Source organism: Vipera ursinii (assembly GCF_947247035.1).
Source record: "Vipera ursinii genome assembly, chromosome: 12".
Lineage (NCBI taxonomy): Eukaryota > Metazoa > Chordata > Lepidosauria > Squamata > Viperidae > Vipera > Vipera ursinii.
This window is the reverse complement of record NC_139525.1, coordinates 7314953-7336794: the sequence shown is the minus strand read 5'-3', so window position 1 is coordinate 7336794 and position 21842 is coordinate 7314953. Positions and strand designations below refer to the sequence as shown.

At 38.6% G+C, this 21842-nt stretch overlaps 1 protein-coding gene across 4 annotated transcripts in view; it reads right to left on the bottom strand.

Annotated features, from left to right (window-relative positions):
- Positions 1-21842, bottom strand: part of DIAPH2 (diaphanous related formin 2) — a 240609-nt gene that overhangs the window by 54781 nt on the left and 163986 nt on the right. For 2 of the 4 annotated variants that reach the window (XM_083371796.1, XM_083371801.1), the window contains 2 exons: positions 14389-14524; positions 2294-2389 (listed from right to left, as the gene is read on the bottom strand). In XM_083371796.1, the coding sequence (XP_083227922.1) occupies positions 2294-2389; positions 14389-14524 (232 nt within the window). Of the gene's footprint in view, positions 1-1620; positions 2166-2293; positions 2390-14388; positions 14525-21842 lie in introns of those variants that run through there. The other 2 variants (XM_083371797.1, XM_083371798.1) reach the window with 2 other exon arrangements.

Genomic DNA, 21842 nt, shown 5'->3' with positions numbered 1-21842 from the left:
TTTCATAGTTTTAGCTGAAGCAGGACCTGCAGAATTGTTAAAGGAACAGACATTTTAGGACACACTGACATTTTTAATGCACTGAATCACTAAATCACTGCCTTTAAAAAGTCTATAGAAAATGCAGAATTTACATTAAAATCTTCCTATGCCGAAAACATTAGCCATGTACTGTATGTTGGAGGGAAAACAGTCACAGGTGAAAAATGTGTAGAACACATGATTCATCTCAAGTGTATGTGGTGCAAATATACCATGCAAATGTCATGTCTGTAAGAGTTAAAATCCATTCCCATCATTAAAATATTAAATAAATATCTGACTGCTGCTGAAGCAGACATTTCATTAAAAATGTGCCATACGGTCAAATTCAAATAAATCTCTCTCTACACACACAGAAACACTGACATATAATAGAAAGCTAGATGTATATACAAAAACTTGCAATTCTTTCAGCTTTATGTAGCTCCAGTCTTAGATCTGCTTAGGAAGATATCCAAAAACTCAGAAGACAGCATTACCTCTTATGAAAAAAAAATGTATTATGAACTTTAGGGAAAAGTTGAACAAAATATTATGAACTTTAGGGGAAAGACAAAAGGTTGTCTTTCTGAATTCCACATACCCATCAAACTTTTCATTGGAAAATGAAACGTGCTGAACTTTGAATTTGATTTCAAAAGATGCTGTGGCAGGCAGCCAAGTGATCCCATAGAAAAGACACAGCTGCTTTAAAGAGCTTCAGATAGATGGCATATTTAAATACCCTATGTTATGCAATAGAGAAATTTGGGCATGAAAGACATGATGTCATGGTTCCGATAAATGAGACCAGTAAAAACAGAACTCCAAGGCAAAAGGTTTCCTTACCTTAAAGAACATATTGTTTGTTGCAGCATTGACACATGATATGCAACATTTTTAATGGCATTCCTATTTGTTATATGCGCACCATCTGTCTAACTTAAGCTTTGGGGTTTGGTCATCAATCTAGTTTAAGCTTTTGGCTTTGGTCAAGTAATCTTCAAAATGCACAAACCACTAAATGACATTTTAGTACATCAGGATGGGATCGATATTACCACCTCCTAGCTAATTTAGTTTATTGGGGAATTTGAAGAAAACTTCTTCAAAACTATCAGATGACATTACACAACCTCTTGTCTTAAATTTTCCGTTATACGTTGGACTATTCAGTCTTTGTTAATTGATTTTTTTTTCTTTGCTAATTTCATGACAAATTCATCACGATGAGCTTCTGAAAGAATTAAGATGATAGTACATAACTCTACAATATCCTTTCAGGAACTTGTCTGCTGATTTCTCCTCACAAGACTGCTGTTAGAAACAGGAAAATGAATGCACACAAGGGGAAGAAGATGTAATAATGTAATAATAATAACGTGTAATAATTCACGTTCAGATCAGATCCTCTGAGACTGAGAGCAAGGCTTCACTTTACAATTTTCCAGTATTTACCATTTTGATCTCTGTTCCATATAAAGCATAGATATATGTATGTTACAGTGCACATATTTACATCAGACGTTGGATTGCAAGTATGTAAGGGAATACCATGATGTCACCATGCACATGTCACCCCCCCCCAAGATGCAAAATTTTATCTGCTCCTTCTTTTACACATTGCCCAAATATAGAAGCTTCTGATCAGTCTGTTAAAAAAGAAACGGTGGCTTTCAAGTAAATTATGATTTATTTAAATCACATTTGCAGACTCCAATGAGACAGCAAGCTATGGCAGCCCACAAATCAAACTCGGAATAGTGGTACATGAGGGGCCCAAGAAGAGAAACCTGCTATGTGCTGTCATTTAGCACTTAAAAAAACAACAAACAACAACCCAGGAATGTCCATTAGCATGCGTTTAACAAAATGAATAGTCTGAAGGACAAGGTACAAATTTACCCATGAAAAATGAAGATTGATCGTTATTATAGGCTGAGGAGGGTGGCTGACTCAATTTAATTATTTTGAACATTTTTAATGATTTGCCACAAACTCTGGAGCATTATTTACGTTCATTTACAGTGGTATCAATCAAAACAGGAGCTCCTTGAACTTTTGTTGTTTTTCCTGCGGCAGTTATTATAATTATCCCATTACATCCGCTGATTGCACACTGATGTCCCGCTGGCAATTCACTTCTAAACCAAAAGATACTTCCATTGAAACTCATAAAGGGCATCCCCATAAGATGCATGCCCCACTACTATGCTTTCAAATAATAGCTATATTTTTATGCCCCTGCCCCAAATTCGATTGTTTATCCTACCTTGAGGCCTTGGCATCCGTTTTCTGCGATCCCTGAACGCTTCCCCAGACTGTAGTGCTTCCAACAGATTATCCATCACTCCTGTCTCATCCCCTTCTGTGAATAGCAGAAAAAGTCAAATTAATTGCTTTGAAATTAAGGCTGTAACACTGGGGAAAACAATGAATATGGGAAGCAAAAGTAAGGTTACATTTGCATGACAAAAAAGCACTGAATTAAGGGCATGTATGACAGGGCAATGCAAGCCGTTAATTTCATGCCGAGCTGTTGACCAGTTTGCTTCTAAAGTTCTGTTAGGTGAAACTGATATTGCCCACCCTCACTTCTGTTTTTTAAGACCTAGTCTTTAATCTTACTGATCTAACACGGACCACAGACAAATAAACAGGTGCTAATTTGCAGCTGCTGTTATCCTCTGCATATCTGTAAGATTCCCTAACCATGAAGCTGGGAAATCTTGCAGCAGAATTTATACATATTAAGAAATTCAGTGAATGTGGCACTATCAGCACCAGCTTAACCTTACCGTTAATAACAAGAAGGCTTGTTCCACTATTTTTCAGTGCAAACAGAGAGCTTCTTCATTTTAATGAAGGTATAAATACACATAAACAAGCATCTGCTTCTACTTGTCCGTTTCATTTAACTATCCAAGAAAGCAAGCAATTGCAAGCAAGACTTTTTTTTCTATTAACCTGAGACATTAAAATCACACTTTATACTTCTAATTTCTCTCCTCTCCTATCTTGTTAGTCATTATTCACTCAGAACATACTTTTACTGGAATTTGTTTACTCTTGATAGAGAAATTGTGAGTAGGTCCATAAAAAGCAAACACAACAGTTCAGAAATAAATAGGCAGATATTTTCTCCCTAAAACAGGGAGTATTTAGTCTGTAATGGTGTTTAAAAAGTCCGCGGCATCGTGCGAAGCTGGTTGAAGTTTTTCATTTTGTTAATCATTGGCATTTTTAACTTTATTTGCCCATTAATCACCGGCATTTTTAATTTCAATTTATTTTATTCTGAGAACTTCAGAATGAAGTTTTGGCAATTTTAAAACACAGAACGCACAGATACTGAAACGGTCCTAGAAGACCAGTCAGCCATGTTACTTCCTTTATCCACACAAGGTTATAAAGCCAACTTTAAATAACAAAAGATAGACGGTGATTTTCTTACACACATTAGTGGATTGACTAATCAAATAAAATGTCATCACAGATTAAGGCCACATAACTTTACATGAATGTAATTTGTCTACACGCATTTATTATTAAGCTAAGTACACCAAACACCACTTAGTGAGGACTACACTAAGTATTAAAGTATTAAAGTTTCCTATTCAGTGAAATGTTTAAATACAAACAATCGAAGAGGACTGTAGCGAATCCATATACATATTTCTACGATAGACCTCAGATGCAAATGAATGATACATGTATGTCCCTGAGTATGCAAAGATATAAATACTTAAACTAACTTGAGGCAAAATAGCAATAGCAATAGCACTTAGACTTACATAGTGCTTTGCTGTTTACAGAATCAGCATCTTGCCCCCAACAATCTGGGTATTCATTTTAATGACCTGAGAAGGATTGTTGTGATTCAGGGTCAGCCTGTGGGTTCGGCAGTTGGGTTGGACGATTCAGAGGAGGAGGAGGAGGAGGGGTTTGGAGAGCCTGCAGAGGACAGTTCTGAGCCTTCCCAGAGCTCTCAGCCAGGCCCCTCCCATCTGGTTACTACGCAGACCCAGCTGTGTGAGCCTGACAGTGTGGATGAAGATGACCCACAGCTGGCCCTGTTCACGGACGCCCGACGCAGGAGGCAGTCAATCAGGAGTAAACAGAGGAAGGCAGTGGGGCACCTCGGAAGGAGGCAGAGAGAAGCCACGCCTTGAACTGTTTAAAAGGGGAATGTGTGGGAGGGCTGGTTTGCTGAAGGCAACCGTCTGAATAGCTCCTGTTTTAGTGGTTCGTGTTTTGTTTTGCTCATTTTGCTCTGTTTTGGATCTGTTTTGTGTAAATAAATTTGGCGGGCTTACTTCCAGCCTTTTGCCTTTTGTAAAGGGGTTGTCCCTGCCTTTTCTGCAGGGCCGGTAGTAGGCTGGAACAGAACAAGGATGGAAGGCTGAGTCAACTTGAGCCAGTGAGGATCGAACTCCTGGCAATGAGCTAAATTATCCTGCAATACTGCATTCTAACCACTGTGCCAAAATACACCATTTCTTGGTATTAGAAAATTTCCTTGGTGGGTACAATAAAAAAAAAACATACAATGATGATGGAGGAGGAGGAGGAGGAGGAGGAGGAGGAGGAGGAGGAGGAGGAGGAGGAGGACAACCAGGCAACTGCTGGAAGAACAACCACTATGGAAAGAATCAAATAGAGAGGATCATCAACCACTCTAGAAAGGGAAAGAACTATATTTTCAATGGTCTTTTGAACACATCCTGGGTGGGGCCCAGATATATTGGGAGAATGGGTGTTTCAGAAAGCAGCTGCTGTGACAGAGAATGCAACAAAGAGCCAGTGTGGCCTAGTAGTTAAGGCACCAGACTAGAAGCTAGCAGACGATGAATTCTAGTCCCACTTTAGACATGAAAGTCATCCAGGTGACTTTGGGCCAATTACCAGGAGACGGTGAGCTCTTGTTCAGTCTTAGCCATGATAACCATCTCTAAGTGACTTTGGGCTAATCACCAGGAGATTCTAGTCCCACCTTAGGGATGAAAGCAGGCTGGGTGACTTTAGTACAGTTCTTCTCTCTCAGCCCAGCCCACCTGACAGGGGAAAAAAATAGGACAAAGGAATATTGTGTGTTCGCTGCCTTGTGCCATTTATAAAAATAATAAATGTGAGATATAAATGAGTATGTCAGGAAGGAAGCGAGTATGAAGGCATATTTCCCAAGTCCCATCAGATGATGTGCTTAATGGGTTGGTGAAACATAGTTCATGGCAGAAGAAGAGAGTTACCTGGTTTCAAACATAGTCTATTCCTGAAAGGATAACACAACCCACTTTTTGCCGTAAGCAGCCTCTTCCACATGATGTTCTTTCCAACCTGCTCTTGCAATTTACATTTCTCTCACCACAATAAAGTAGGAAGGAATTAAATAATATTGAATTACTGTATTCCTGCTTTACAAAACATATAAAAGGCAATAGTACTTTTTAGACTCATTCCCAGTTTTGTGAAAACTAATTTTCTGTGGAATGCTTCAAATGTCTTCAAGTACATTTTAAAAGCAATAGAGAGAAAAGGGAAACGAATGAATGTTAGAAATCCTTTATAAATCGGTTGCATCACCGTTAAAAGAGGATCACTTAATTGCTCATAAAAGCTGTTTCCTTAAAGTAGATTTTTCTACTCTTCAACAAGGAGCTATTTAGAAACGGAACACTCTGCTCCACTCCATAACCAATGATGGTTTATAGCAATTTGGGAATGAACAGAACAAGATATTAGGTAGAGATCAGATCAGGGCCCCTCAATCATACCAAGTTTTTCACCTGCGTGAATAACAGTCTGCATCTGACATTTAATCCGTCTTGGAGGCAGCTTTCATAAATACAATTTATTGGGAAGCTTTTCATAAATATAATTTATTGGGAAGCTTTTCGTAAATATAATTTATTAGGAAAGTCAGTCCTTGCACAATGCAGCAGATGTTTCTGAAGCATTTGTAAGTCCTGGGAAGCAAGCTATTTCAGTAGTGCTCACAGACTAATTTATCGCCATCAGTGGAACAATTCCCCCCCTCCCCCCAATATTTACATATGATCTTATTTTCTTTATCTAAAACAGAATACTTTTTCCTCTCTCTTGCCATCCAAGATTTTCATCCCAGAACACCAATTGTTAATTGAGAATCAGGAAGAAAACATTGGCCGTCGTCAACTTACAACTCTCTGTTTAGTGGCCACTGTAAGTCACAACAGCAGTGAAAAAAGAGACTCGGAACCAGTCCTCGCACTTATACAGCATCCCCACAGCCAAATAATAAATATTTGAGCACTTGACAACCAGCGTGGGTTTATGATGGTGGCAGAATCCCAGATCAAAGGATCACCATTTGCAACCTTCCCGTTGGAAGCTTTTCTTCCAAGAAGTAAAGTCAATGGAGGCATCCGGATTTGCTTAAGGACCACGGGAGTTGATTCACAACTATAACCGTCGCAAAAATTGTTGTAAAACCAGGGATGACTCACTCAACAATCACCTAGTTTAGCAACAGCAATGCTGGTGAGACTAGCTGTGACAATTATAGCTTTAGTGATGGGGAGGACAATCTTCAAAGACATCTAGGGAAGTTTGAGGAATGTGTGTAGAGAGGAGAAAGGGTAAGAAACTCAACCTAACCACTTCCCTGGAAAGCGAACAATTGCATCAGGCGTTCAGATTTAAACTTATTGATCCAGCATTTCCTTGACAAATTCCGTGACAGAAATCTCAGCTAAGTACCCCTGTTTAATATAAAAATGCTCTCATTCATCTTAGACTTAATGATGAAAGTATTATGATTTCCACTTGACACTGTCAATAAACTAAACGATAGAAAAAAAGCTTCCCCTCCCATTTATTCAGGTAGGAATCATAATACTTTCAAGCATTAACCGTAAGACAAATGAGAATGCCTTTATATTAAACATAGGTGGGTTCGGGCAAGCTTTGAAAACAGACAGTGACAAATGGAAGCCAGTTCAGTGAAAGAAAACCAAGAGAATGAAGAGTTTGGGAACCACATCTTACAAGAAATGGTTAAAGATTCCCGGGTACGCTTAGCTTACAGAAAAGGTGACTGACAGGAGATATGATAGCAAATATCTGAATGGCATTATCCTCTAATTCCCCAGAGGACAAGACTAGAACCAAAGGATTAAAACTTAGAGAAGTGGGCTTCCAGCCAGATATCAGGAGGGACTCTCTGATTATATGAGTTCTCTATCAATGGGAAGAAGCTGCTATGTAGTGTTCTCATTGATTGGTTGATTGTGTGTGTTATATAGCACCTATTTCACTAATGTGCACCTGGGTAGCTAACGAAGGTTAAAGAATATAATATATATATATAAAACCACATCATAACCAATTTCAAAGTCACTGCCAAATAACCCATGCATAGGAAGGGTAGATTCAATTATTCTCCGAAGCCCCATGTCCCAGAAGACAGCTACATCTTCAGGTTTTTCTGAAAGGTGAGCCTGATCGGGGTCAACCTAACTTTGAGTGGCATGGTGTTTCAAAGGTCAATCACCAGGAGACAGTGAGTTCTAGTCCTGCCTTAGGAATGAAAGCTGGCTGGCTGCCTTGAGGACAATCACTAGGAGACAATAAGTTATATTCTCTCTCAGCCCATAGCATCAGGTTCAGGCGTTAAGCTGGGTTGATGAATTCCTGTTGCAACCAATGGATTAATATGTTGATCAAAAAAAAAAGAAAAAAGAAAAGAAAAGAAAAGAAAAGAAAGAAAGAAAGAAAGAAAGAAAGAAAGAAAGAAAGAAAGAAAGAAAGAAAGAAAGAAAGAAAAACACCAGGAAGAAAAAAACAACATATTTTTAATTAAAATAGGACAAGCTTTCCAAACATAAATAGGCAAGCATCTGTTGAGATTGTAAAAGAATGTGACTCTCCTTTACATCTCAATGAACAGACTTCAACACCACCAAAACTGCAGGGTGTGTGTGTGTGTGTGTGTGTTGAGGGTTTTTTTCGGAGGGAAGGAGGGTCAGGAATGCACTAAGTTAAAATGGTCAGGGTTATTCCAAGGAGATCTTTCTGGCTCTCCTCCTGGATTTTTCATTATGTTTTAAAACAAACAAAATATTAATTACACAGCACACAAATAAGAGTCAGTAAGGGCAATTTGGGATTTGGGCGCTAATAAAAAATGGATATATATGCAGAAAGCTTGAGAATGCAGGGTGACCTATTAATATGCTGCATACTTTACGAGCTATGGGATAATTAATCTGTGCCACTCTAGACAGAAAAAAAAATAGGTAATAATCTTGATACGTTTTTTCTTCCTTCCCAGTAAATTATAGATGAACAACTAAATACTGACAGCCTTCCCAAGATCAGATAGAGTACAGCCATGGATAAGATTGTAACACAATGTTGGCAGGTAGAATTTAGCTTCTTGGGTTCTACTTGTCCCTCTTGTAATCCTGACAAGATAGAACAATTCCAACTATTCAATACCACCGAAGAGGGAAGCAACATGACAATTTTTGCTCTTGATGGTAGCCTTTGACATTGATCAGAGAGCCAGGGCTATAACTTTCCAAAAGTGGCACACCTGATCATCTTACGCCAGGGCCCAACTTAAAGACAGCACCCTGTTTCTTTTCTCCTGAATTTTTGTATATGAAATTATGCTTAACACATCCGTGCTGGAAAAAAAACAACACCTAGAGACTGTCATTTCCCTGTCAGACCATCTTTTCGGTCTACTTTGTGTCAAATTCAAATTCTAAGCAACAGTCACATCATCTTCCTTTAAAAAAAAAGGGGGGGGGCTTGCATTCTATATAAATCAAAAATAGCAAAATAATCGCAATATACTGGCAGAAGAATAAAACCAAGCAAACTCATTTCAGTGCCTGGATTTTTCTAAAAATTGGCTAGTTAAGTGGATCTGGCTTCCTCATCGACTTTGCGTGTCACAAGTTCGCAAAAAGGGATCACATGACCCCAGGACGCTGCAAATAAATACAGTTGCCAAGTGTCTGTATTTCGATCACGTGATCCTGGGGTTGCTGGCTGTAAGTGTGAACAATAGTCATGAGTTGGTTTTTTCAGTACCATTGTAACTTCAAGCATTCACTAAAAGAATGGTTGTAAGTCAAGAACTTCCTGTACTATAAAACTGAATAATACTATTATTTTAATCAGGACTCAAAAGATTCACCATAACCTAAGCTCAGGGAGAAAAAAATCTGCATAAATTTACAGGGCCACAGAGGTAACTTAACTTCGTTATTTTACAATATTCTTGGCTAATTAAATAAATGAAATCAGAGAACTGGAAGCCAACGCCAAAATATCACCGAAAGGTTAGCTGCATGACTTCATTTCGTTTCGTTTTGTTTAATTTGTTTGGCTCCATGATATAACAAACATGTCAGTAAAAGCTGAGTAGCCTCTGAAAAGCATCAAAATAAGCATACGCCTTTTTTCCCCTTTTATTTTCAACTTTCTCTATCCATGTAACAATATTGAATATTCTGTTTTCTTTGCCTGTTTCCCTGGAGATAAGAAATTAAAAGCGCAAGGATGCATTTCTGAAACATTGCTATGCACAGTGACTTACTTATATTTTAAGTATTTTCTAGAATTGCAGAGAAAGATTATGTAGTATTTTAAAATGAGAATGGCGAACTCTATCATCGCTGGGCTTAAAGATGTTTGAAACCACATCCCAAGGTCTTTTTTTTTTCCCATTCAAATTATCTGTTAAACTTTCAAGAAGTAGTGGTATCTATCGGGCAGAATTCACCATACAAATGCAGCTTAAGAGAACTGCGGTGGGTTTTAAGAATGCAGTAACACGAGAAAATGAACTCGGTGGTTTATATATATATATATATATATATACTACCAATGTACACTTCTCCTCTCTTGCTTGTTAGCAGCAATCAGCAAATGTGCATTAAGAGAGGGATTAGAATCAAGATCACGTGAAGTTGTAGTACCGCTTTACAAAGCCTTAGTAAGACCACACTTGGTACACTGCATCCAGTTCTGGCCAACACAATACTGTTGAGATTCTGGAAAGAGTGCAGAGAAGAGCAACAAAGATAATTAGGGGGCTGGAGGTTAAAAGGTGCGAAGAACAGTTACAGGAATTGGGCGACTAGGCGGGACATGATAGCTCTGTTCCAATATTTGAAGGGCTCCTACAAAGATGAGGGGGGGGTCAAACTATTTTCAAAGCATCAAAAGGCAAGACAAGAAACCATAGTTGGAAACTAACCAAAGAGAGAAGCAGCCTAGAACTAAGGGGAAATTTCCTAACAGTGAGAGCAATTAACCAATGGAATAGCTTGTCTTCAGAAGTTGTGGGTGCTCCATCACTGAAGGCTTTCAGAAAGAGAGCAGACAACTATTTGTCAGCAGTGATGAAGAATCGCCTGCTCGAGCAGGGGGGTTGGGCTAAATGATCTCCGCGGTTCCTTCCAAGTCTACTATTCTAAGTTCTACATAACTCATTGTTTAGTATTATGTGGTGCATCATCAAAGAAGAATCTTTAATTAGAAGATTTAGCTTAGGGGGGGGGAAACTATAAAGATGCAAAAGGGCACTTTCACCATTTGTGAGTTCATTCTGATGCCAACCATGAAACTTAATATTGTTTTTTTTTTACTAGGAAAACATTACAGTGCTTTTGCAACCTTCTGACAAGCAAAGTCAATGATTCACTTAACAATAGTGTCACTAATTTAACAACCAGTGATTCACTTAACAACTGTAGCAAGAAAAGTCATAAAATGGGGCAACACTCACTTAACCAATGTCTCGCTTAACAGCATTTACTTTGGGCTCAGTTGCGAGTGTAAGTTGAGAACTACCTGTAGTGCCTTCCACTGACAATACTCAACCTACTGCTTCTATACCTAATCCTATATGCTTCAAAGCACACCTGGTACATTTCATACTGTACTCCTAAACTCATTTATTATCTGTGTGCATTGCTAAACTAAATATGTGTTTTCTCCTTCTTAATGGGTTGACCCCGACTTTGATATCTGCAGAAATGTTTTATACTTTTTCTACACCCTCCCCTCATACCTTGAGTGCTACTCATTCCTTGGAGGTGGGACAAACAGGTATGAAATAAAAGGTATGTTGAATAGAGACAGAATTTATTATTGGAAGACAGCAATTATTTCAAGGACTTTGTGTATCGGAAGAGCGTTCAAAAGTTCAGTGCTGAGAGCCCAAAGCAAGGTACGAAATATTTCTATTTCTATGGCTTGCTACTCAACAGAAGAGCTCAGGCTGTGCCTTACACCCGATCTGGTGAAGATAGCTGAGATCACGATAACTCTGGGATGGTGGAATGCAATGGTTTCTTCATCCATCCAGATTAGAGTGACCTAACCCTCAGAAATCCTGTTTTAGCATCCTATCAAAACATCATTTGTCCTTGTGATGTTCCAAGCCCTTTTTCTTCTGTAACCGATTATCATGATCAATGAAACCAAAGCATCTGGTCATCGGACTGTTATAAACCAGATGGTTTCGGTGCAGGACAAAGGGATTTAGATGACCAATAAAGTGTCTGTAACCATGTTTCATACATTTGAGAGCTGCATTAGTTACCTAGATCTGTCAACTGAAGTTAAAACCAATGGATTCATCTGTTTTAACAGCAATTGGATCTCTTTAGCTTGGATTGTTAATCAGGAGAATAAAATTAACTCTGCTGCACAAAGTACAATGAAGCTATTCACAATAATACAATTCTGAATATTAATAGACCTGGGCTTAGGATTTAGCTATTTGGATGCTAATGTGTTTTCCGAGGCGAAATACCTTGACATGCCAGATAGCCGTCAATCCCCAATAATAAACTCACTCTATTATGTTCATCTGTGTTAAGGGAATGTTAATATACCTTTCAAAACAATTAATTCAACACTAATTGTAAGTGAGGCAGCTCATTCTTCCTTTTATTCTTATGCCACTAAGTTTACAGGTGATTTTAATTGCCATGGTAATCAGTGATAATGAAGATGTAAATTGCTTCTGATTAAGTAATATTTGCATCATAATGTTTTCTAATACATTTATTGCATTCAAGCCGGTTGCTATTGTGGGTGGCCCTTGTTTCGTTCTATATACTTATGTACCTTGTACGAAATTTCATAACTGAATAGTTACATAGGCTTAGTTACACATAGGATTATAGATTCATATCAGACTGAATGCAGATTTGTACTCACCAGGAATACAATAGCAATATACATTTCTTATATTTTTTGCCATAATTCAAAGTGGAGGGGAAAAAAACCCAGTTGGCGTGATCTGAATTAGACTTATTATTGTCCCTTGCCCCCCCCCCCGCTCATCTCTGTTTTTTGGGTGAGGGGGGCAGTGTTGTCCGAAGACCCTTTCTATGCTTAGGTGGCTAGCATGACTATGCCGAGGTGCACGGAATGCTGTTACCGGTGATGACCCAGGGCCCCGAAACGAAGGCAAGCAGTCCTTTAAATCACTGCCCAAGTTCTCCAAAAGCTCCCACAGAAGCTGGCAAGAGTTCAAGCAATGCACACACAGGCAAGACAGATAACACAAAAAGAGAACGTAAATAGTCAATTTAACTCTCGGCTTGCCTGCAGTCTGTAAGGAAAGACTCAGAAATGTCTTCTGTGGCTGTGAAGCAGGAAACCTCTTGAAATAACACAGCACTAATTGCCTTGCTGAATAATAGATTACCAACCAAAGATGTACCTTTGTAAATCATCATCATCATCATCATCATCATCATCATCATCATCTACGCTGATTTTATTGTAAGATACAAGTGACTGGTTGAAGCCCTAAGGAGCCCCACTACCCTCAATTCACACTCATTACCTGATTTATTCTGATACACAACTAATATACCTTGGCATCTGGTATAATATTTGTCAAGAGAGAAATATTGCTATTTTTTTCCCCTCAGACCGAATCTCATCAGATTTGCTCACTGGGTAGGAAGGACAAGCTGAAGTCACACACTGTGCATTTTTATGTGTTTCATGATTGGGATGGATTAAGCTGTGCTTCACCACGGAACTGGAATGATCACAGAGGGAAGAACCGCAAACTGCAGAGTGAAGTAATCTCTCGTTCAACCTAATTCATATTTGTGTCATCTCTCTTCTCTGTTTCGGAAATCCAATGGGATGGAGAAGAAAGCCTGCATTTCAGCGGTCCTTTGCAAGTCTGCAAAGCAGAGATATTAAGAGCCTATTGATTCGTTCCCTGCCTTCCTTCTCATACCCTCTCTCTGCGGATGCCCTCACACACAATATATTGTCAGTTCAGTTACCCAGCAAGCTCAGCGTGGCTTCCTTTATCATATCCAATTGTCAATCTGCACAGAATCTGCAGCTAAAGCCAGCTGTTGCAGCTCATAAAAATACACACACACACACACACACACACACACACACACACACACGAAGAACTGTCAAGAGATAAGAGTAAGGACAGTCTCCAAGCTGCAGAAGAATCGCTGCCACCCACCCTCTTGGAAAGAGGCTTGCAAAATAGGGATAATTTAAAAACCTAAAGCCGACACTCCTGCCTTTTTAAAGCCAAAGCAAGACGTGAAGCTCGGGTAAGTCGATGCAGAAGACTTTAGAAAAGACGTCAAAAAAACAACAACAACATGAAGAGAGCGAACGTGGCCTTCCAAAAGAACTGAGAAAAGAGTTGGCTCTCCGTCATTAACAGTCAAGGGGTTGTTTTTTTTTTATTTGTTAAGTGTATTTATTAAATGGATGTGCTGTCCTTCTCACCTGTAAGGCTACTCTAGGTGTAGAGTAGCCTTAGAGGTGAGAGTAAAAGGATCACTATAAGAAAAGTTAGAATTTTTAAAGCTATTTATATATGTATATAAACGTGTCCCCGTGGAACATCATCCCCACAGATAAGACTGGCCCCCACTTTGACACTTTTTTTTTTCCCGCAACGACCTGGTTTTGCCAATGGGCCCGGAGACCTCAGAATGGGATGGAGCCCATCAAATGGCTCATTTGATAGTTGTCACCAAGAGAGGTGAGGTGTGTTTGTGTGTGGGGGGGGTTATTGTTTTTTACATTGGGGTTTGATCCTTGTAAGCTTGCCCAGAGTCGCTGAGAGCGAGTTGGGCGGCCGCATAAATGTTCTTATTAAATAACATTAATAAATAAAATGGAACTAAGGAGTACAGGGATGAAATCTTCTTGTTACCATGTCAACTGCCTCCAGAGATCTGAGGCCCCCTCAGGCCCCAGGCCAACCCGCAGGACCAGGTTTTGATACCCATCCTGAAGACTACATGAGTGGGGGCCTTTACTGAGCTATCAAATCTTGCTCCATCCGCATCCCCTCCTTACCTTTATTCATGTCAATCAGCTGCTTTTTCTTCTTCTGCCGCTCCAATTTTTCTCGTTCTGCTTTCTCTTTGGCAAGTTTGGCTCTCTTGGTCTTTTCCTCCATTTCTCTCCTTTTATGGTTTTCCTTCAGTGCTTCCTGTATTAAGCATAGCAAACACAGGGGTTGTTTATGCAGACAGAATTGAGAGGAACCTTGTTTGTTGCAGACTTGGCTTGCATTTTAAGTTGCCTGGAGGAGAGCAAAATACATGGTACTGTATAGTGTCACTTTTCAAAGCCCCAGGAGGATAGCTTCTTCTTCTTTTTTTTTTATGAAACAATGACTGGTTCTTTCACTGTTTTAGTCTGATTACCTACAAACCAGTCCAGGCCAAGAACTCCAGAGAATAAAACAGTTAAATCCAGATAGAAGAAGATTAAATGAATAATAAACTTTTAATAGGTGACATCTCAGCAGGTGAACGAGGGCCTTGTTAAATAGGGATATACTTCACCATAAAGTGGGCATTATACTACCTGGTATTTTTCTGGAATGGGAGGCACCTGGAGAAACACGTTTTGAAGTTATCCCTGGCCCAGCAGAGAGGCAAACAGAAGCACAAAACCACACGTATCAAACAGTTTTGTGTCCTTGTGCACGTCAGGTTAGCTTTATCTATGTATAACTTTATGATTTGCTGAGACAACGATGATGCAAAAGTAATGAAAGGGACCAATCCCAGAGAAAATCAGCTTGCTTATTGTAACTATCAGCCTAATATTATTCTATTTCTACTACTTTTAAAATAGGGAGAAGGATATTAGCTGGGAAGGATATGGAAGATATGGAATGAAACAGAGGAGCCCAAAACAGGTGATAAACAAAATTTGACTGTGAGATTATAAGAACTAGAAATCCAGTAACCTAAAGACTTTTTGCCTGCCAAAATGAAAATAAGGGATAGTGACGAAAGAATGAGGCATGCTTTTAATCTGGGAGCAACTTTCAGAACTTCTTGTTCGTCCCGACAATTACCATACTTTAACAAAGTTTCCGGTTGAGCTCCGGATGGCGCCCAACCTTCGCTCCTTCCGGCGCGATCTAAAGACCTACCTGTTCGAACAAACCGGCCTGGCCTGATGGGTGATGGGTTTGGGTTTTATTGCTTTTTATGTATTTTAACTTATTATTATAGTTTTTGGGCATCTTGTTTAATCTCTTTTAACTTTTGTATTCTTGTTTTTTAACATGTATTGCCCTGTTCACCACCCTGAGTCCTTCGAGAGAAGGGCGGTATACAAATAAAAATATTATTATTATTAATTATTATTATTATTATTATTATTATTATTATTATTATTATTATTATTATTATTATTATTATCATTATTATTATTATTAATTAATTAATTTATTTTTGGGACTTAAATGCCACCCTATCTCCTGAAGGACTCAGGGCGGCTAACAACAATAAAACACAATAATATAAATGTTAAAAAAGATTAACCTAACAAGCCCCAATGATAAAATGATAAAATATTAAAAAAATATTCTACTTAAAAATCCCTATCGTCAGTCCAGGTCAGCCTGATGGAAGAGAAATGTTTTAAGGCCGCGATGAAAGGACCGGAGATCCGGGGCCATCCGGAGCTCAAGGGGAAGTTGATTCCACAGGGCTGGCGCTCCCACAGAGAAGGCCCTCCCCCTGGGGGTCGCCAGCCGACATTGTCTAGGCGACGGCACCCTGAGGAAGCCCTCCCTGTGTGAGCGCACAGGGCGATGGGAGGTCGTTCCTGGCAGCAGACGGTCCTGCAAATATGTTATGTTTATCCTTTTCAACAACCTTCCAATGCTTTGTGAGTTACTGTTTCCAACACTGCCTTGGGCAAGTTAGACAAATGTAGTGCCCACTGCCCACTTGTCAAAGAGGTCTTTTGGGGTTGTTGTTGTCATCAAAAGCTGGTGGGGGGAATGATGCTGTGAAATGATTTCTACGTATTCAACTTGATGTGCTTCATGGAAAAGACAAGTCTTAAGTTACCCAAGCAGACCTGGGCACCGTGCAGGTTATGATTAATGAACTGTACTGAATAAAACATGGTAAAGAAATGAAACTATTGAGATAAAATAAAAAAGCCAGCTAACAGGTCTTAAATTATGGGCATCACTTGCTTCAGAATCAGTCTGGTGGCGAGCGTAAGAGTTGCAATAGTAGCACCGAAGGAGTTGGTCAATCTCTTCCCAAAATTCAGGATTTGTATCACTGCCCTAAATTAATTTTGATGGCGTATGAAGTCAGCATGCCGAAGCTCCCCTGATGGAAAAGCAGGAGAGCCCACGAACGAGGGCTGAAGCCTAATATTCAGATTCAAAAAGTGCGCATAAAATCAATAAAAATGCTAAGCGTTTCCATTTTAAAAAGCCAGATTACATCCTTATCTGCCCATTCATTTCATGGGACACGTTCTTTTTGGAAGATAAGGGGCAACGAGAAAAGGATTGTTTTTGTTCTTGGGTGACAGCAAGTGCCTCTCCTAAAGCAGTACCTCCTTTTTCTGCAGAAATTAAATGTGCACTATTAATCGCTATCAATCCATAATAAGTACTGGTTTTCCCCAGGAAAAAAAAGGAAAAAGAAAAAAGAAAATCCGTTAAGAGTGAATACATAATAAATTCTACATGTTTACTTTTCTGAGGAAAAAGTAAAAGAAACATTGAGGTTAGCAGGTTAATATGTTAGCTGGTATTAATTCTACTTTGATAAATATTGAGAAAATGTTTTTTTTTCCCTGTTGACAGCATAAGTCTCTGCAACATTTTGTAAAAAATTTTCTATAGCAGCAGAAACAGAACTATATCTTCCTGGTTTGGGTAGAAGATTCATGCTGGAAAATGCTAATTAACCTTAAACTGAAGCATGTTAACGAGAAGATTAGCTTTTGTTTCAATGCTTTAGGATAAGAATAGACAGTTACTAGATGTGCCAGTCATTGCTTTCTAGACTTCTATGTGTCTTTGTGTGTATGTGTGTGTCCATGATAGTTGTTTGTCTGTCTGTCTATCTATCATCTTCTCCACTCTATCTATCTATCTATCTATCTATCTATCTATCTATCTATCTATCTATCTATCTAATCTAATCTAATCTAATCTAATCTAATCTAATCTAATCTAATCTATCATCTATGTAATTTTTCACACTTACGACCATTGAAGGATCCTTATAGTCAGGTGATCAAAATTCAGATGCTTGGCAACTGACTCATATTTACGACGGCTGCAATGTCTTGGGGTCATGTGATCAGATTTTGTGACCTTCTGACAAGCAAAGTCAATGAGGAAAGCCAGATTCACTTAACAACCGGGTTACTAACTGAATAACTGCAGTGCTTCCCTTAACAACTGTGACAAGAAGGCTTGTAAAATGGAACAAAAGTCACTTAACAAATCTCTCGCTTAACAACAGAAATTTTGGGCTCAATTGTGGTCGTAAGTCGAGGACTGCCTGTACCAGTTAAGGAAATGTCTTATAGGTTGCCAGTCATTGCCTCAATAAATTCTTAAATCCTATAAAGTTTAATATATTAGAGAAGACCGACATTTAAAATGGCTAACCAGATATTTGTCTGATACTGCCAAAAAAATACTGCCGTCCCTGTGTATACTGAAGGATCCAGCCAGCCATTCATCAATTCTTATGAAGCTGAAAACTCATCCCCAAGGAGTCAATTGTTTCCATCAAACAAAAATAAACAAGCAAGACCTTTTCAGAAATGGGTACCAGAGCAGTAGGCACGCTCTGAGTTTCCATGTTTCCCAGTGGGTGGTGTGAAGCAATAACAACAATAACCACAGACCCAGTTTGCACCGAGCAGTGCAGAGAAGCATCAAGCCTGACATGCAACTTCTGAGGGATGTCATAAAAGATTACAATTGTTGGCAAGCCAAATTATTGTGATTAAACTCTCTAGCTGGCAGTTAAAAAAGTATGGAGGCAGCAGTACGGAAAAAGCAGCACGGGAAAATACTGCGAAATACGGATGTAGCCTCCCTTCCCAGCCCGCAGCCTTGAACTAGTCTAACATCTTCCGTCTTTCCTTATGGAATTCCAGCGATTTTACGAGTTAGCTGAAAGACGCTCCGTGCAGAAGTTGCCTGTGTTATTCTTTTTAACACAAATTGGATCAAAGGAGTCAGCTCAGAAGTGCTAAGGCTGAAAGGTGAAGGTGAACACCTGAATTAGCAACATAAAGATGTTGTGTTTGACCCAGACTAAGATCCAAGTGATCCAAGATGCTGATGGTTTGAAATTTTTGAGGTAGCTTGCTTTTTTTTTTTTGCTTTCTACAAGAAAAAGAAGGGGGGGGGAAATCACCTTGGAAGATCACCCAGTCACCCAAGCACCAAGCCCGATCAACTTGAAAGCTGAAATAATTACTATTCCAGGTCTTTTGAATTTCTTTAAAAAAAAAAATAGCCCAGGGACAAGTAATGAACAAAAGTAATGGCCAGACATTGTCTGTGAGGATTTCACTTCAGATTTGTGGAAGGCAGTTGTGTATGCACTAGATTCTAGGAAGATCTAGGAATACTCAGATTTTTTTTTCCCTAAGCTTTATGCGTGTATCTAGAAGTACTTCTACAAATTTTTAAAATTATTTATAAACTACTGTAGTGGGCCAAATTGTGGAAACCTTTTGTGAAAAGTGTATTTTTGAGGTTTGATGGCTAATAACACCACTTTTTTTGGGAGTAGTACCATAAAATTATGTATCAATGGAAAGATAATTTAATCAAGAATGTAATGCAATAAAGTTTGTTCAGTTATCTGTACTGTATTCTATGAAAAGTTATAGCCCAATAACCAGAAAAAAGACGCACAACTTGCTTAAGTTGATATCAGGTAGCTTTCCTTCATCTGATTGTAGCCAAATAGCATGAGTGTTTAGAGAGCCAATCACACACAAACAAACAGACTTCTATTTTATTTTTTGCTTTACTAAGACTCACATTTTATTTTCAGCCTGCCCAACACTTTGATTTCATCAACTTCTAATTTCTTCCTTCTTCCTGGATCTACTTTTGAGAACTATCCTGAGAACATTTTTGTAAAACGACCTTGCGAGTTAAGAAAAACCTCACGAATAAGAGATTGGGGAGTCCAAAATCACACTGACTATATTTGATATTTTCCAGTGGGGAAATTTTGGTGAAACATGCTTCACTGTTGCCAGCAATTCTACTTTCTGCTGTACTCTTTTCCTTAACCTTGAATGATCACCTTCAGAGGATTCCACTTCCTGGGAAATAAATAGCTATGATATGTCAAGAAAGCTTGTTCGCTGAGAATACTTTTAAGATCAAATTAATTGGTCATATACGATTCACGTTCAAGGATTCAGTTACATGAAAGGCCGAAAGAAATAACCATCTAGCTTCAAACAGCCCCACTTGAAACAAACTACAAATTACAAACATCAAGATGGGCTGAAATTAAAAAGAAAAGAAGAAAAATGAAATAATCACACCTTAAAAATGTCGCTAGTTTGACTGACTGATGTTAACATATTGGAAGGATGAGATTTGGTTTGTAAGTTGTCCGGCCCTGAAAAAGACCAAGGTCTCTTCATATATTTAAAGAAGTGACACCCTTACTAGACATCATGATTCATTGTTAATATTCATATCTGAATTCTGATGTGGACAGGCCATGAACAGCTGTAAAAAAAAAGCCTCCATTTCATCTCTGGGAACTGATTTTGATTGAATTATTTTGTAGAGGCCCTGCAAAATCTAATTCCACAAGCTCTCCTAAAAGGAATCCCTTGTGTGTCGACAAATTCACAATTAGAATTTACTGCCGATCCAAAAAGCAGCTTTGATTGTGAATCACTTCCACAAAAACCTCGCAATCAATGATTCAACTAGCTGCTGCTTCTAAAACGTTTTTTCATATATTTAGGATGCAAGGTGCATTTTTTTAATCATCCTGTTATGAAATACAGAAATAAATTTTCTCCCTTCCTGTTAACGTTCGGCACAGCGATTAAGAGTACTCTTCTTTTAGAGATCGATAAAGGAAATTATTTGTAGCTTGAGATTGAAATGAGGAGTCCTTGATGCTGTCTGAGTTTGGCTGTTCTCTTAAAGACGTCTAGGGAGATTCTTAGTCATCCAGGTAATAGATATCCCAAAGGTGTTTTTTCACAAGGCAACTGGACTTTGTTTTTGTTTTGTTGTTTTTGAAGGCATTTCGCTTCTCGTCCAAGAAGCTTCTTCAGAGGCATTTTTAGTGCCGATGAAACTTTGAACTAAATGTCTTAACTTTAGAATAGAATAGAATAGAATAGAATAGAATAGAATAGAATAGAATAGAATAGAATAGAATAGAATAGAATAGAATATGGAATATGGAATATGGAATATGGAATATAGAATATAGAATAGCGTTGGAAGGGAGCTTGCAGGTCATCAATGAACTGTTGTGAGTTGAGGACTACCTGTATGGAGATACTTTGATGTATTTGATGACCTATAAAAACATGTCTGAGATGCCACTGTGCAATCTCATAAGAATAGATATTTTCCAACCCTCAATATTTTAGAAAAAGACGCCACCTTGAAAAATAGCTAAATTTCATGAGGCTGTCCTGATCTCAGCCTGAACTCTTCTGCTATCTCAGTTTGGTCGGCACTGTTGAAACCCGATGATTTTAATGCATGCAACATTCTTTCTTTTAAAAAAGGTTTTCCTGGCATAATGTGCTGTGTTGCCAGCCTCCAACTATAGAAAAGTTTTCCTCGTCACATTAAAAAAACAACAAAAAAACATACAGTCCATAAAGTGTGAAACTAGTATGAGGTGAAATTTTAAAAAAAAATCCTATAAAGGAGATCAAACTACCATTCAAAGTTTACTTGAAATACAAGAAAGTAATTCTCGGATAAAATTCCAAAGTAGCGGAAGAAAGACAAGTAAACAAGCAATTCAAGGGCACCACATAACTTTGGTTTTTTTCCCTCCCTAAAAAGCAAAGTCCCAAAGGCACAAAACGTTTTCATGTTAATCTATAGCAGCAACAAAGCAAAAAAGAATTGAAAAGGTCTGAACCTGTAAGATCCACCCAGCTATCTTTATACTTTCCTTTATCTTGATGTTTACTAATGGCACGAAAATCACTTATTGAAAGAAAACATGTCTTTGGAAGTTCACGTAGGAAAGGAAATGGAAGACCTAAATGGATGTACATCCTAAAGGGATGTACTGTCCTCAGGAGAACAGTGGTTAACCTTCTCCTAATTATTTTTTTTTTGGGGGGGGGAAACCTTCAGAGTTTTCTATGCTTTTGCTAATGCCCAAAGTGCCACTGGTGACAAGTCCTTCAATCAATCTGGGATGTTGCGGCATCTGTAAAATCCTTTATTATATCCAATTGTACAACTTTTAATTCTTCTCCAGAGTCTGCATTAAAGC